This window comes from Delphinapterus leucas, chromosome 2 (assembly GCF_059928025.1).
Source record: "Delphinapterus leucas isolate spDelLeu-1000000601 "Yukka" chromosome 2, BTC_Dleu_Yukka2, whole genome shotgun sequence".
NCBI classification, from domain to species: domain Eukaryota; kingdom Metazoa; phylum Chordata; class Mammalia; order Artiodactyla; family Monodontidae; genus Delphinapterus; species Delphinapterus leucas.
The window spans coordinates 93,989,308-94,002,707 of NC_143130.1; the positions used below are offsets into that span (position 1 = coordinate 93,989,308).

Sequence of the window (13,400 nt, forward strand, 5' to 3'; positions counted from 1 at the left end):
GCTCACGGGCCCAGCCGCTCCGCGGCATGTGGGATCTTCCCAGACCGGGGCACGAACCAGTGTCCCCAGCATCGGCAGGCGGACTCTCAACCACTGCGCCACCTGGGAAGCCCGTACATGGTTTTTAATGACATCTTTTGGCTCCTCCACAGCCTTAAAAATAACTTTTGTTACTTTCTGGTTCACAGTTACAATTACCCAATAGTTTAGTTTTTGATATATTGAAGTATTACTATCATAACTGTCTGGGTATGTATTTTAAAGAGGGGTTGGATTCCAAATTCATATGTATACTATAGCTATCTCCAATCTATTCTTTTAGGTTTGATAGCTTTTCCACCCTCAGCTTCTCTAGTATATTGTATGGTAACATTTTGTTCAAGAAAGATGCCATGTGGTGTATGTACTCTGTACGTGTATTTGTATGTACCATGTAGTGTAAGTACTATGTATAAACTTTCCATAATGACGTGTTCTTATTTCTTCTTTACATTTAGTTATTAGAAATGCCAAACAAACCAACTTTCTCTCACCTTTCAATAACTTTCCTGTTAAATTTACAGAAATTCTCTTTTAGAATTGCAGGCAATCATTCTTCATATTCTAGCAAATTGATCTCATATTTTTAATACTGTAATTCAATAGCAATGATAACCCCAAATCTGTTAGGTGCAAAGGCTGAAATTACATCCATAATCACATTTGTATTTTGAAAATATACTAATCATTCTCTTATCAAAGAACTCTTCATACTTTAAAAAATTATCTTGGTTTTAAAAAGGAAAATAATCACTGGCACCTCTCCAGAAAGCTCTCCTTAGGACCCATGTTATGGGACCTCACCGTATGGCTATAAACACATCTTTTAGGACTTTAGTAATTAAATGAAGACAATCACCATGGAGCAGTGGGAAAAGCTACTACATAAAGAAGAATTTCTAGAAATTTACAGGAAAGTTATTCAAAGGAAAAAATGATGTTACTTTTTGAGATTTTTAAATAAATAATTGTAAAGAGAAAACAAGATAACAGCAAAGGTCTAGGAACAGAAAAACAGAACCCTAGTCCTGGCTCAGGCACTTAACAAACATGATCTAGTTCCTAAATCTCTTTAGACTTCTAATTACCTTCTCAGTAGACTAGGGTAACAACTATTTTTCCAACTTCAAAGTAAATTAATGCATAGGAAGGCAGTCTTTACTTCCGAAGTCCTCTATAAATATAAGGAGGAGTTTGTTGGTTTTATTAACTTATGCTCTTTAGCAAAGTTTTAATATGGTGCCTTCACATTGCTTTTTCATAATTTCATAGGACTTCTGATTGCCTTTCTCTTACACTGAGCTACCATTTACATTAACTAGAGTCTACTTTCAGTGTAGCTATTCTAACCAGAATTCATGTTTCTACCAACAACCTCTTTGCATTTATCTATGACAAAATTACCTAACCAAATCTGATATACAATAACAGCCACTAAATACAATTATATGGACTGATATTTTATTTCATTTTACAAAGAAGCAAAATCTGTAAATAACTCATCAACATAAAGTGACTATTAAATATAAAGATATTTATAATTTATCAAATAATTTCTAAATTCCCTCTTAAGTCAAGAAAGGACCACCTCCATAAAGCAAGCTCTACCAAGCAAGAATGCCTTGGGGAAATAAGGCAGTGAGCCTCCATTAAAATGTACAAATTAGGGCTTCCCTGGTGGCGCAGTGGTTGAGAGTCCGCCTGCCGATGCAGGGGACACGGGTTCGTGCCCCAGTCCGGGAAGATCCTACATGCCATGGAGCGGCTGGGCCCGTGAGCCATGGCCGCTGAGCCTGCGCGTCCGGAGCCTGTGCTCCACAACGGGAGAGGCCACAACAGTGAGAGGCTCGCGTACCGCAAAAAAAAAAAAGTACAAATTAATCCACAGGCCAAAGTGCAATTGTCCTCTAAAGCAGGCGTCCCAGGGAAAAAACTCTACACTTGCTTTTACTTTTTAAAAAATGATTTTATTTAACACTTACACAGTGCTTACAGTGTGAAAGATCCTGTTCTAAGTGCTGAATAAATATTTAAATCATACAATCCACATAACAATTGTTGAGTTAGGTAACTATATTTATCCCTATTTTACAGATAAGGATTTCAAGGAGTAGAGGTATAGGTAATTCACAAGGTCACAGAGCTAGTAAGTGGTGGAGCTAGGATTAAAATCTAGGCAGTCTGGCTCCAGAATCCAGGCACTTAGGCACTATGCTAAACTTCCTTCCATAGGTATACTTAGTAATGTGCATTTCATATTCTATTAAACAAACTTGGAACTTCTATGGCATTAAAGATAAGAGTAAAGGGAATTTGTAAACATCCATATCCTTTTTATAATAAAGAATAAATTAAAAGATATATCTATCAGATGTGTAGTGTTTCCAGAGTTAATCTTTTAGTTAACCTTTTCATTGGATCATTAGCAGAAGTCAGGGAAAAAATGTTTACACCAAAGTAAATAATATTTCTTTTAGGATGCTTCAGGAAACCAGGAATTAAAAATCAAAATAAACCAGGATTGTAAACACAGGAAAAACAGGCTTCACTTAATTCTACAGAAAACACTCTGCAGGCAGTACTGACCCAAATGATCAATATGCACAAACAGGCATCAGAGATAAAGCTGGAATTCTTTAGCTCCCTATTAGCAGAGATGCTGTCAAAGCCTCCATTTCATAATCCAGAATTTCGGAGACCAAAGTCAGTGTCTTTAGCTGAAGCTAGAACCTCAGTCCTGCAGCTGGAATGTCTAATACTAGGGACCCAACAGCTTGAGAAAAAACAAAACAAAACAAAAAAACACAACTGCTTCTAATACCAGGGAGAGCAGAGCAGAGCCCCTACTGGTAGAAACATTAAAGTGCTTCTGAAGTGCATGCTTCAATTTTTGAAATCTCTGGCTGCAGAGTTTCAATGGCAGCATAAAGTTTCCACTTTTCTTTCTAGGGTTTGGGGGAAGATGTTATTTTAGATGCTGAAATATGAAACACATTTGTCCCTAATACTTGTGTTACAGTGAATCCACTATGAATGTGACCACAAAATTTTAGAACTAAGAAGGATCATCTATGTATTCTAGTTCAACACCCTTACATTACAGATGAAGAAATGGTGGCCCAGAGAGTATAAGTGACTAGAAAAGCAATACACAGCTGGTCTCCTAGTTCTAAGGCTAATGGTTTTTTCCACTCTACTGCCTGCTTTCGCTGAAAATGCAAACTGACCTAGGAACCCAACCATTATTTTTACACTGAAGCTATGAAGAAATGCTTTTAAATACTCTAACTTAATAATAAACATTTGGAATACATATTGTTGATAAACTAGGGAAGAACCATAATTCTCACTCTCCACTTTTTAGACAGTTAATACTATACCTAAAGAATCTCTGAAAACATGTTTAAAATTATTTGGTATTAAATATTCAAGTCTCCAGTATTCCTTTTTAGTCAGTTCACCCAAACTTCTCTCTCTGTATTTGCTGGAGCAGATGTTCTTACATCTTTCTGTTCCCTATGATAAAGGAGTCCCTTAGTAGCTGCACTATCCTTCTGCTGCTATCAGCTAGTGAACCTCAAAATGGGATAAAAAAATGTTAAATGGCAATCTCCAGCTCAAGTAAGATTCACTTGCAAATGAGGAAACCCCCAAATTTAACCATCCCCTCCCTACTTCATTGAGAATATCATCTTAGGTCATTTCCTTATATTCCTTAGAATCAATGGATTTATTCTCTTGTGAAAGGAAAAGGAGGGGTTGAATGAGGGTACCAGGGACCTAAAGTAGAAAGTGGCAATGAGAACTAGGGGTGGGAGAGGGAGAAGAGCATAGGAAAGAGAGAGAGAAGGCACTGAAGATAAATGTATCTATTATGGATAAAAATCATAAAAATATCAAATGAGAACTTTGTGATAAAAGTCATCAACATTAAGATAGCCAAAATATAAGAAATAATTTTCAATACCACTGAAATTAATTGTTCTAATAAAAACCTCAAAATTATACAATGAGATGATAGAAGCTTCTATGAAAGAAAAACAGAGAATGTTTAAAGTGTAAACCAAGCAAGATTATAAGACAAGAAGTTAATGGGTTATTAACCTAGTCACAGTTGTAAGAATAAAAACTCAATGAGAAAGGCATAAAATGATCAGTTAACAGTATTTATTGAGGGCCCTAGGTACGCTAAGGACTACTGTGGGGGTGGGGGCTGAATATGAAGGCAGAAAAGGATACAAACAAAATAGAAGGCAAAATAAATGATAATTCCTGCCCTCCAAGAGCTTACAATCTAATTGGCAATACGATATGCATGCATGAAAAAGCCTTAAAACTAAGTTATAAATAATTGCAAATAAATATAATCCAAACAAATTACAAAAGCAATGAGAAATAAATGGTAAGATTTATGAAAAATGTATGAGATTGTAGAAAAATGGATGAGTACAATTTTTTCACTGATACCAAAAAGTGTTTGAGAATTTCTCATTAACATCCGTATATAACTCCTAGCATTTATTAATCTCTTTCTAATCCAATAACCATTCTTCCCAAACTAGAATGTACTAACAAAATAATGCCTAGGTGGAAGTCAGAGTCTCTAGTTTTCCTTTTTCTATTAACTATGTAGTATTCTAGGACAACTATATTTTCTTCTGAGTTTTACAGAAACAATTCTTGTCAGGAACCTAAATAACATTTCATTACTTTAGAAAGAGTTAAGGAAGAAATCAAGATAGGTTACATTGAAAAATATTTCATGCAATGTATTATAAAATTGAATACTTCACACATTAAGTTCATAATCAATTTTTATAGAAAAGAGAAAAAGCTCCATAAATGCTACTAAATGATATAAGCAGGCAGAAAACAGGCCTAAGAACTTGCAATAAAGCAACATACTCTGATATGCATGCGTGGGTAGGGGTGCATGCAAACAAGTAGATTCTGAACTTTCACTAAGTTAAAAGTTCAGAAGGAACACAGTTAACAAGGAAAATATGTTGAATCTGTGTATTAAACACAAAACAGACAAATCTTCAAAAACTGACTGTTTAGTATAAATTTTAAGCCTCTCAGAACAAATTTCAAAAACAGCCTTCCTATGCTGAATCATTAGTGAAATAATCCTGTCTTCAGTGTGGACGAGACCATTCCCTTTGTGGCTGTCTGGTTAATATCTGTACTTAGAATGATGAAATGCTTTCAGATGAGAAATTGGAAAAGATTTTTTTCTGGGAGTATTTGCCTTAGGTAAAGTCTAGAGCCATTTTAAACAATTTAATTCTAAAATTTCTGAAAAGTCTGAGTTTCAGATTGTAACTATAAACACTAATATATATCACATAATAACTAAAAATGAAAAAAATTAAAATGATTTATTTAAAGGTCTACAAATACCACTATCATAAAATTGTTTTTCAAAATAAAATTGAAAAACTGCACAGAACCTCTCTGTATTAAGACTGTACTGCTATTAAGTGGGGAAAATTCTACACAAATTCAACCAAAAAACTTAGAGGTGGGTTTCACGGTCACAGCATGGAGGCCAGGCCCACGCTCACCTTGGACGTCTTCCTCTCCACCATCACCATCTTCTTCCTCATTGTAAGCCAGCTCAGCCTGCTTGTCTGCCTCATACTCACCTACGTTACCATCATCCCCATTATAATCCGCCAGTTTAGAGCCATGCTGCGGATCAACAGGGGATTCATTCTCATCAAAGAATCGGCCTGTGAAGTAGGTAGAGGATTAATTCAAGAGTGAAGAGAGAAGAAAAGAAGGGACCTATACTGGAGGTAGACCAGAAAGTAGATAAGTGAAACCTGGCAATTTTCAGGATACTGGTTATAAAAAAAAGATACACTTTCTGAAGGTTATCCAAGATAAAAGGAAATAAGAACGAAGACCGAAAATAATTTGATTTAAGAATTTCTCTTTTGTGTTAATTCCAGTACTTGCTGCTTAAGGTTTGAATGTTTTCTTAAAGAAAAGGGCACAATTTTCAGAATTGTTTTCCTAATAACCAACAACTTCTCTGATAGAAGTATTTGTCTAATTTAACACTTTAGGAGAAGAATAAATAATTTTATTACTAGATACAATACATATTTGAAATCTGTAGTCATTTACTGCTTTGTGAAATATCACTTTCCACGAATAATTTTGATAACTTTTCTTATCAGAATAAATGAGTACCGTGTAAGCTAGTTTCTTTTTGGAAAATAAGACAAACTAACATACTGGAGGGCTATTTTAAGTTTCTTCACTAACAGTGATTCACTATAGTCATGGATTTCCAAGGAGGGATGGCAAAGAGAGTAAACTATCAGAATCCCTAGTGGTATGTGTTTTGAAAAACATCCCAAGTAATTCTGATTTATTCTTTCTCATTTCCTGAACAATATTTCTAAAAGTCAATGACAGAGGAAGCTTAAGAAAGTTGACTGACATGAGGCTGTTATATTATATTCATAGCAATTAGAAATCAAGAAGAGCAACAGACATAACACCTACTGTAGAAAGCTATTCAACAATATTCAACAAATGGACATTGAAAATAAAAATGCTAGGCAAACTAAGGTGTGACTCACAACACAAGTTAAACTCTACTTTGACACTGAAGTGGCAAAAAAGTAAATTTTAGTAAATCCCTAAAATATGAATAACATTAACTTACTGATGATGTAAGAATTTAAGACTTTTTTAGAAGTTATAAACATTTTCTATGATAGGTTTAAAAATTTTCAAATTATATTTTTAAAATCCACATTGCAATGAGACAAACTTCCTCTGCTTGGAAAGAAAAGTTAAGTACAAAGAGAAAGAATTATGGAGGTATTGGTCAATTCTACAGATGGCTCACCACATCATAAGGCCAATATATTTCTAATTGCTGTGTAAAGAGTCATTCAGGAAATATCAAAATACATAAACAGCTTATACAACTCAATATCAAAAACACAAACAACCTGATTTAAAAATGGGCTGAATAAACATTTTTCCAAAGAAGACATACAGATGGCCAACAGACACATGAAAAGATGCTCAACAACGCTAATTACTAGAGAAATGCAAATCAAAACCACAATGAGGTATTACCTCACACCGATCAGAAAGGCTGTCATCAAAAAGTCTATAAATAATAAATGCTGGAAAGGGTGTGGAGAAAAGGGAATTGTTGTGCCCTGTTGGTGGGAAAAAGTAAATTGGTGCAGCCACTGTGGGAAACAGCATGGAAGTTCCTTAAAAAACTAAAAATAGGGCTTCCCTGGTGGCACAGTGGTTAAGAATCCACGTGCCAATGCAGGGGACACGGGTTTGAGCCCTGGTCCGGGAAGATCCCACATGCTGCGGAGCAACTAAGCCCGTGCGCCACAACTACTGAGCCTGTACTCTAGAGCCCGCGAGCCACAACTACTGAGCCAGCATGCTGCAACTACTGAAGCCCGCATGCCTAGAGCCTGTGTTCCGCAACAAGAGAAGCCACAATGAGAAGCCTGTGCACCACAATGAAGAGGAGCCCCCACTCACCACAACTAGAGAAAGCCTGTGCACAGCCAATGAAGACCCAACACAGCCAAAAGTAAATAAAATTAATTAATTAATTAAAAACCTAAAAACTAAAAATAGGGCTTCCCTGGTGGCACAGTGGTTAAGAATCTGCCTGCCAATGCAGGGGACACGGGTTCAAGCCCTGGTCCTGGAAGATCTCACATGCCGTGGAGCAACTAAGCCTGTGCGCCACAACTACTGATGCCTGTGCACCTAGAGCCTGTGCTCTGCAACAAGAGAAGCCACCGCAATGAGAAGCCTGCGCACCGCAATGAAGAGTAGCCCCCGCCCACTGCAACTAGAGAGAGCCCACGTGCAGCAACGAAGACCCAAGGCAGCCTAAAATAAATTTAAAAAATAAAACAAAACAAAAAAACCCCCTAAAAATAGGGACTTCCCTGGCAGTCCAGTGGTTAAGATTCTGCACTCCCAATGCAGGGGGCACAGGTTTGATCCCTGGTCGGGGAACTAAGATCCCACATTTGGCACTGTGTGCCCTAAAAAAAAAAACAAAAAAAACCCTACCATATAATCCAGCAATTTCAGTCTTGGGTATATATCTGAAGAAAATGCAAACACTAATTCAAAAAGATACATGTACCCCCCAATGTTCATAGCAGTATTATTTACAATAGCTAAGATACGGAAGCAATCTAAGTGTCCATCAATAGATGAATGGATAAAGAAGATGTGGTATATATATATATATATATATGTATATATAAAATTGAATACTACTTAACCATAAAAAAGAATGAAATTTTTGCCATTTGCAACAACATGGACGGACAGGGAGGGTACTATGCTTAGTGAAATAAGTCAGACAGAGAAAGATACATACTGTATGTTATCACTTATACGTGGAATCTAAAAAATAAAACTAATGAATATAACAAAACAGAAACAGACTTGCAGATACAAAGAACAAACTAGCAACAACGAAGACCCAACGCAGCCAAAAATAAATAAATAAATTTAAAAAAAAAAGAACAAACTAGTGGTTACCAGTGGGGAGAGAAAAGGGGGGAGGTGCAAGATAGGGGTAGGGGATTAAGAAGTACAAAGTACTATATATAGAATAATTAAGCTATAAGGATATATTGTCCAACACTGGGAATAGAGCCAACATTTTATAATAACGTTAAATGGAGCATACTCTATAAAAATTTTGAATCACCATGTTGTACACCTGAAAATAATGTAATATTGTAAATCAGCTATACCACGATTAAAAAAATAGTCAATCAGGAAAATAGTTAAAGAACAAATCATACTCACATAGGCTTTTTTTTGGCGGGGGGGGGCAGTTTACAACAGGAGACTGAAGTAAATGGAGATAATGAAAAAGAGCATAAAGTCATCTTAAATCTATTCTAGAATAGAGTTGGGTATGTACAATAAATAAATGGAAAAGTTGATAAAACAGAGTTAGAGAAAAGAAATGGATATACACGAGTTAAGAAGGAAAAAGAGTAACAAGAGAAGAATAGGTAAGCTATTTGTGAGAAAGACCCTGTCTCCTAATGATAGTTATACAAAACAAAACATTTTGGTGTCTTTTATTATTATCTGTTTCTCTAATGATAACATAAATGATGCCAATGTAAGAAAGAAAAAAGGGAGATTTATAGAAATCTATATTTTCTTTTTTTAATATGCAATATTATGGACAAAATACCTGGAGCAGTTAAATCATCTTTATGCAATGTGAAATTGCTGTTTTAAATATATAAACATTTTGATATGGTACTTACTAGTGAGTTTCTCAAGGTACACTATTTCCTCCAAGAAAATATTTTCATTTTTTATGAGAATTATGAAATATAGAAGACCAAAAAATTAGTCTAAAAAAGTTATTGCAAAATATAGTTAATTTAACTAATATTATAAGGACATGGTATATTAATCAAAGAAATGGTCGACCTGTACCTATTATAATATTCCAACAGAACAATTTACAAAGTTTCTTCTCTTTTTTTAAAAGGTGTTTGGTGTTCTGACTAGCCTGAATTCAGTCATAAAATTTCCATACTACAATTACAGTGACCTACAGAGATAATAAGAAAATCACTAACAAGAATGGATGACCACAATAGTAATTCATACAGTACAATAGACAACAAGAGACAAAAAAACAGAGCCAACTACATAAAATTGCCAGTCAAGTTGGGGATATCAAACTTCACAGTAGACAGTGAATGAATATGGCTATATAAATAAAATGCATGATGCTGATCAATATAACAGACTGCTAAATTATATATTAGGCATCATATTTGCAAAAAATTATACAAGGGAGAAATCAGTGTGGGTTAGAGCTAGAAAGGAAGGTTTCAAAAAAGAGGCAATCAGGTTTCTATAGTGTAGTGGTTACCATGTTTGCCTCACAAAAAAGAGGCAAATATATTGGACCATGACAGAGAGAAGGAAAGGAGCATTCAAATAAGAACGAAGATGGAGTACTCAGGAGACAGTAAAGAGATTAATTTGACTGGATTTATATTAGGAAGCAGAAAGATGAAGTCTGAAAGATGAAGTTTGAATTGGGAATAATTATGGAAGACCTTTAAAGTCAGAGATTTTAAAAGGCTTCCTATATCTACTTCACAAGGTCATTGTACACTGCAAAGAAAGGCTTGTCTTCAGGACTGGTCCTTGGCTTGATTGTGGGATATAACTTCTGAGCCCTTGAGCCATGCTTACCAGTTTGATTGGACAAATTTATCCTAATGAAGTGATTCATGGTGAATATTTGTTTTTGCTAGGTGGAGGCAGGCAGGTCTAGAGTCTGAATAGCTGACCTCAGTCACGTGGGCACTACGTGACTACATGAGGATACTACATGAATGACCCCCAATAAAAACCCTGGACACCAAGGATCACATGAGCTTCCCTGGTTGGCAACACTTCACATGTGTTTTGTCATACTTCTTTGCTGGAGACTGGAAGGAGACACCTGGAAGCTTACATCTGCTTTTTCCTAGACCTTGCTCCATGAGCTTTTCCATTTACCAATTTTAATCTCTGTCCTTCTGCTGTACTAAACTCTAACTGTGAGTATTATAACTCCTCTGGGTCCTGTGAACTCTTCTATTGAATCATCAAGACTCAGGGTGGTCTTGGGGGACTCCCAACACAGCATCTTAATATATCTGTTCTGCAACTTGCTTTATTCCCTCCACATTATGCTTTTGAGATTTACCAATGTTGATAAATGTAGCTTTATTCATTTATTTTAACTCCTATGTGATTCCACTGTATGTCTGGTACATACACCTTGATATTCTCATACTGATGATTGTTTTCAATTTTCAATGTAATAATAAATATTCTTGTACATGCCTCCTTATATATAAGAACATTTGTAGGTAACATATTAGGTGCTAAATTGCATGGTATGTACATCTTCTCACACTTATGATCGATTTTTTTGTTTGTTTTTTTGTGGTTTTTTTTGCGGTACGCAGGTCTCTTACTGTTGTGGCCTCTCCCGTTGCGGAGCACAGGCTCCGGACGCGCAGGCTCAGCGGCCATGGCTCACGGGCCTAGCCGCTCCGCGGCATGTGGGATCTTCCCGGACCGGGGCACGAACCCGTGTCCCCTGCATCGGCAGGCGGACTCTCAACCACTGCGCCACCAGGGAAGCCCCGATCTTTTGATTAACAAAAGTTCTTAATTTTAATAAAGCCCAATTTATCATCTTTTTCATTTATGGTTAGCTGTTTTGGGGGCTTATCTGGTTTTAGAAATCTTTGCCTACTCCACATCATGAATATATTCTCCTGTTTTCCTCCAGAAGTTTTTTTAGCTTAAAATTTTAAATCTGCAATCTATCTTGAATTTAATTCTGTGTATTGTGTGAGATAGGGGAGCCAAGGTTATTATTTTTCCATTTGGCTATCCAACTGACCCAGTACTATTTATTGAGAAGACTATCCTTCCCCCCATTGCATTGCAGTATCAACTCTGTCATAAATCAAGTGACCATATATATGTAGTCAGTTCCCGTATTCTTTGTTCTGTTCCATTGGTCCATTTGTCCATTCTTGTGCAAATACCACACTGTCTGAATTACTTTATCAATAACAGTTTTTATAGTAAGTCTTGATATCTGGTAGTGGACATCAATAAGTTTTTTTCTCCTTATAGATTGTCTTGGCTATTCTTAGCAAGACATATATATGTATAGCTGAATCACTTTGCTGTATACCTGAAAGTAACACAACATTGTAAATCAACTATACGTCAAATAAAAATAGTTACCTGCAAAAAGCTAAGAAAGTTTCTTTTTAAAAATTTCATTTTATATGTTTACTGCTGACATGTAGAAATGCAATTAATTTTTACATTAATCCTATATCTAATAACTTTGCTAAATATATTTATTTAATAGTTTGTAAATTGGTTTTGAATTTTCTACATAAAAATCACCTTAATATCAGTTTTGTCAGTTTTATTTCTTCCTTTCTAATCTCTATACTGTTTATTTTCTTTTCTTGTACTTTATTTCATTGACTAGGACCTACAGTGAAAAGCTGAATAAAAGTGATGATAATGGTTATCCTAGTCGTCTTCTGGATTTCAGGGGAAAGTTTTTTTTTTTTTTTAAAGTATCAGTTGTCTTCCAGTGCTCTGACTCTTACTTTATTTATTTATTTATGGCTGTGTTGGGTCTTCGTTTCTGTGCGAGGGCTTTCTCTAGTTGCGGCAAGCGGGGGCCACTCTTCATCGCGGTGCACGGGCCTCTCACTGTCGCGGCCTCTCTTGTTGCGGAGCACAGGCTCCAGACGTGCAGGCTCAGTAATTGTGGCTCACGGGCTTAGTTGCTCCACGGCATGTGGGATCTTCCCAGACCAGGGCTCGAACCCGTGTCCCCTGCATTGGCAGGCGGATTCTCAACCACTGCGCCACCAGGGAAGCCCCCTTAACCATTTTTAAGTGTATAGTTCAGTGGCATTAAATACATTGACAGTGCTGTGCAACCATCACCACCATCTATGTTCAGAACTTTTTTCATCTTCCCAAACTCACTCTGTATGCATTAAACAATACCCCCTTCCCCACCCAGCCCCCGGCAACCACCATTCTGTTTCTATGAAATTTTACTACTCTAGGTACCTCATATAAGTGGAATTACAACAGTATTTGCCTTCGCCTTTTGTGACTGGCTTATTTCACTTATCATAACGTTTTTTTTTTTTTTTTTTTGCGGTACGCGGGCCCCCCGCCGCGGCCTCTCCCGTTGCGGAGCACAGGCTCCGGACGCGCAGGCTCAGCGGCCATGGCCCACGGGCCCAGCCGCTCCGCGGCACGCGGGACCCTCCCGGACCGGGGCACGAACCCGCGTCCCCTGCACCAGCAGGCGGACTCCCAACCACTGCGCCACCAGGGAAGGCCTATCATAACGTTTTGAAGGTTCATCTATGTTGTAGCATGTGTCAGAATTTCATTCCTTTTTAAAGCTGAATAATATTCCATTGTATATATATGCCACATTTTGTTTATACATTCATTTGTTGAATACTTGGGTTGCTTCCACCTTTTGGCTATTGTGAATAATGCTGTTATGAATATGAATGTACAAATACCTGTTCAAGTCCCTGTTTTCAATTCTTTGGGGTGTATACCCAGAAGTGAGAAGCCTCTTTTATAGTCCTTTTATTTTCATGTTTTCTACATGTTTGTGTTTAAGATTTAGTTGTAAACACTATATATAGCTGGATTTGATTTGCATATCTTTTTATCATCTCTTATAACAGATAACTTTAATCTGTTTATATTTATCATGGTTTTTGTAGTATTTG

General features: G+C 36.6%; 1 protein-coding gene across 3 annotated transcripts in view; it reads right to left on the minus strand.

Annotated features, from left to right (window-relative positions):
- GOLM2 (golgi membrane protein 2) overlaps positions 1 to 13,400 on the minus strand; it is a 111,727-nt gene that overhangs the window by 3,189 nt on the left and 95,138 nt on the right. For 2 of the 3 annotated variants that reach the window (XM_089907288.1, XM_089907287.1), the window contains one exon: positions 5,607 to 5,774. The exons of the other annotated variant lie outside the window; for it this stretch is intronic. In XM_089907288.1, the coding sequence (XP_089763414.1) occupies positions 5,607 to 5,774 (168 nt within the window). The remainder of the gene's footprint in view (positions 1 to 5,606; positions 5,775 to 13,400) is intronic. 3 annotated transcript variants of the gene reach the window in all.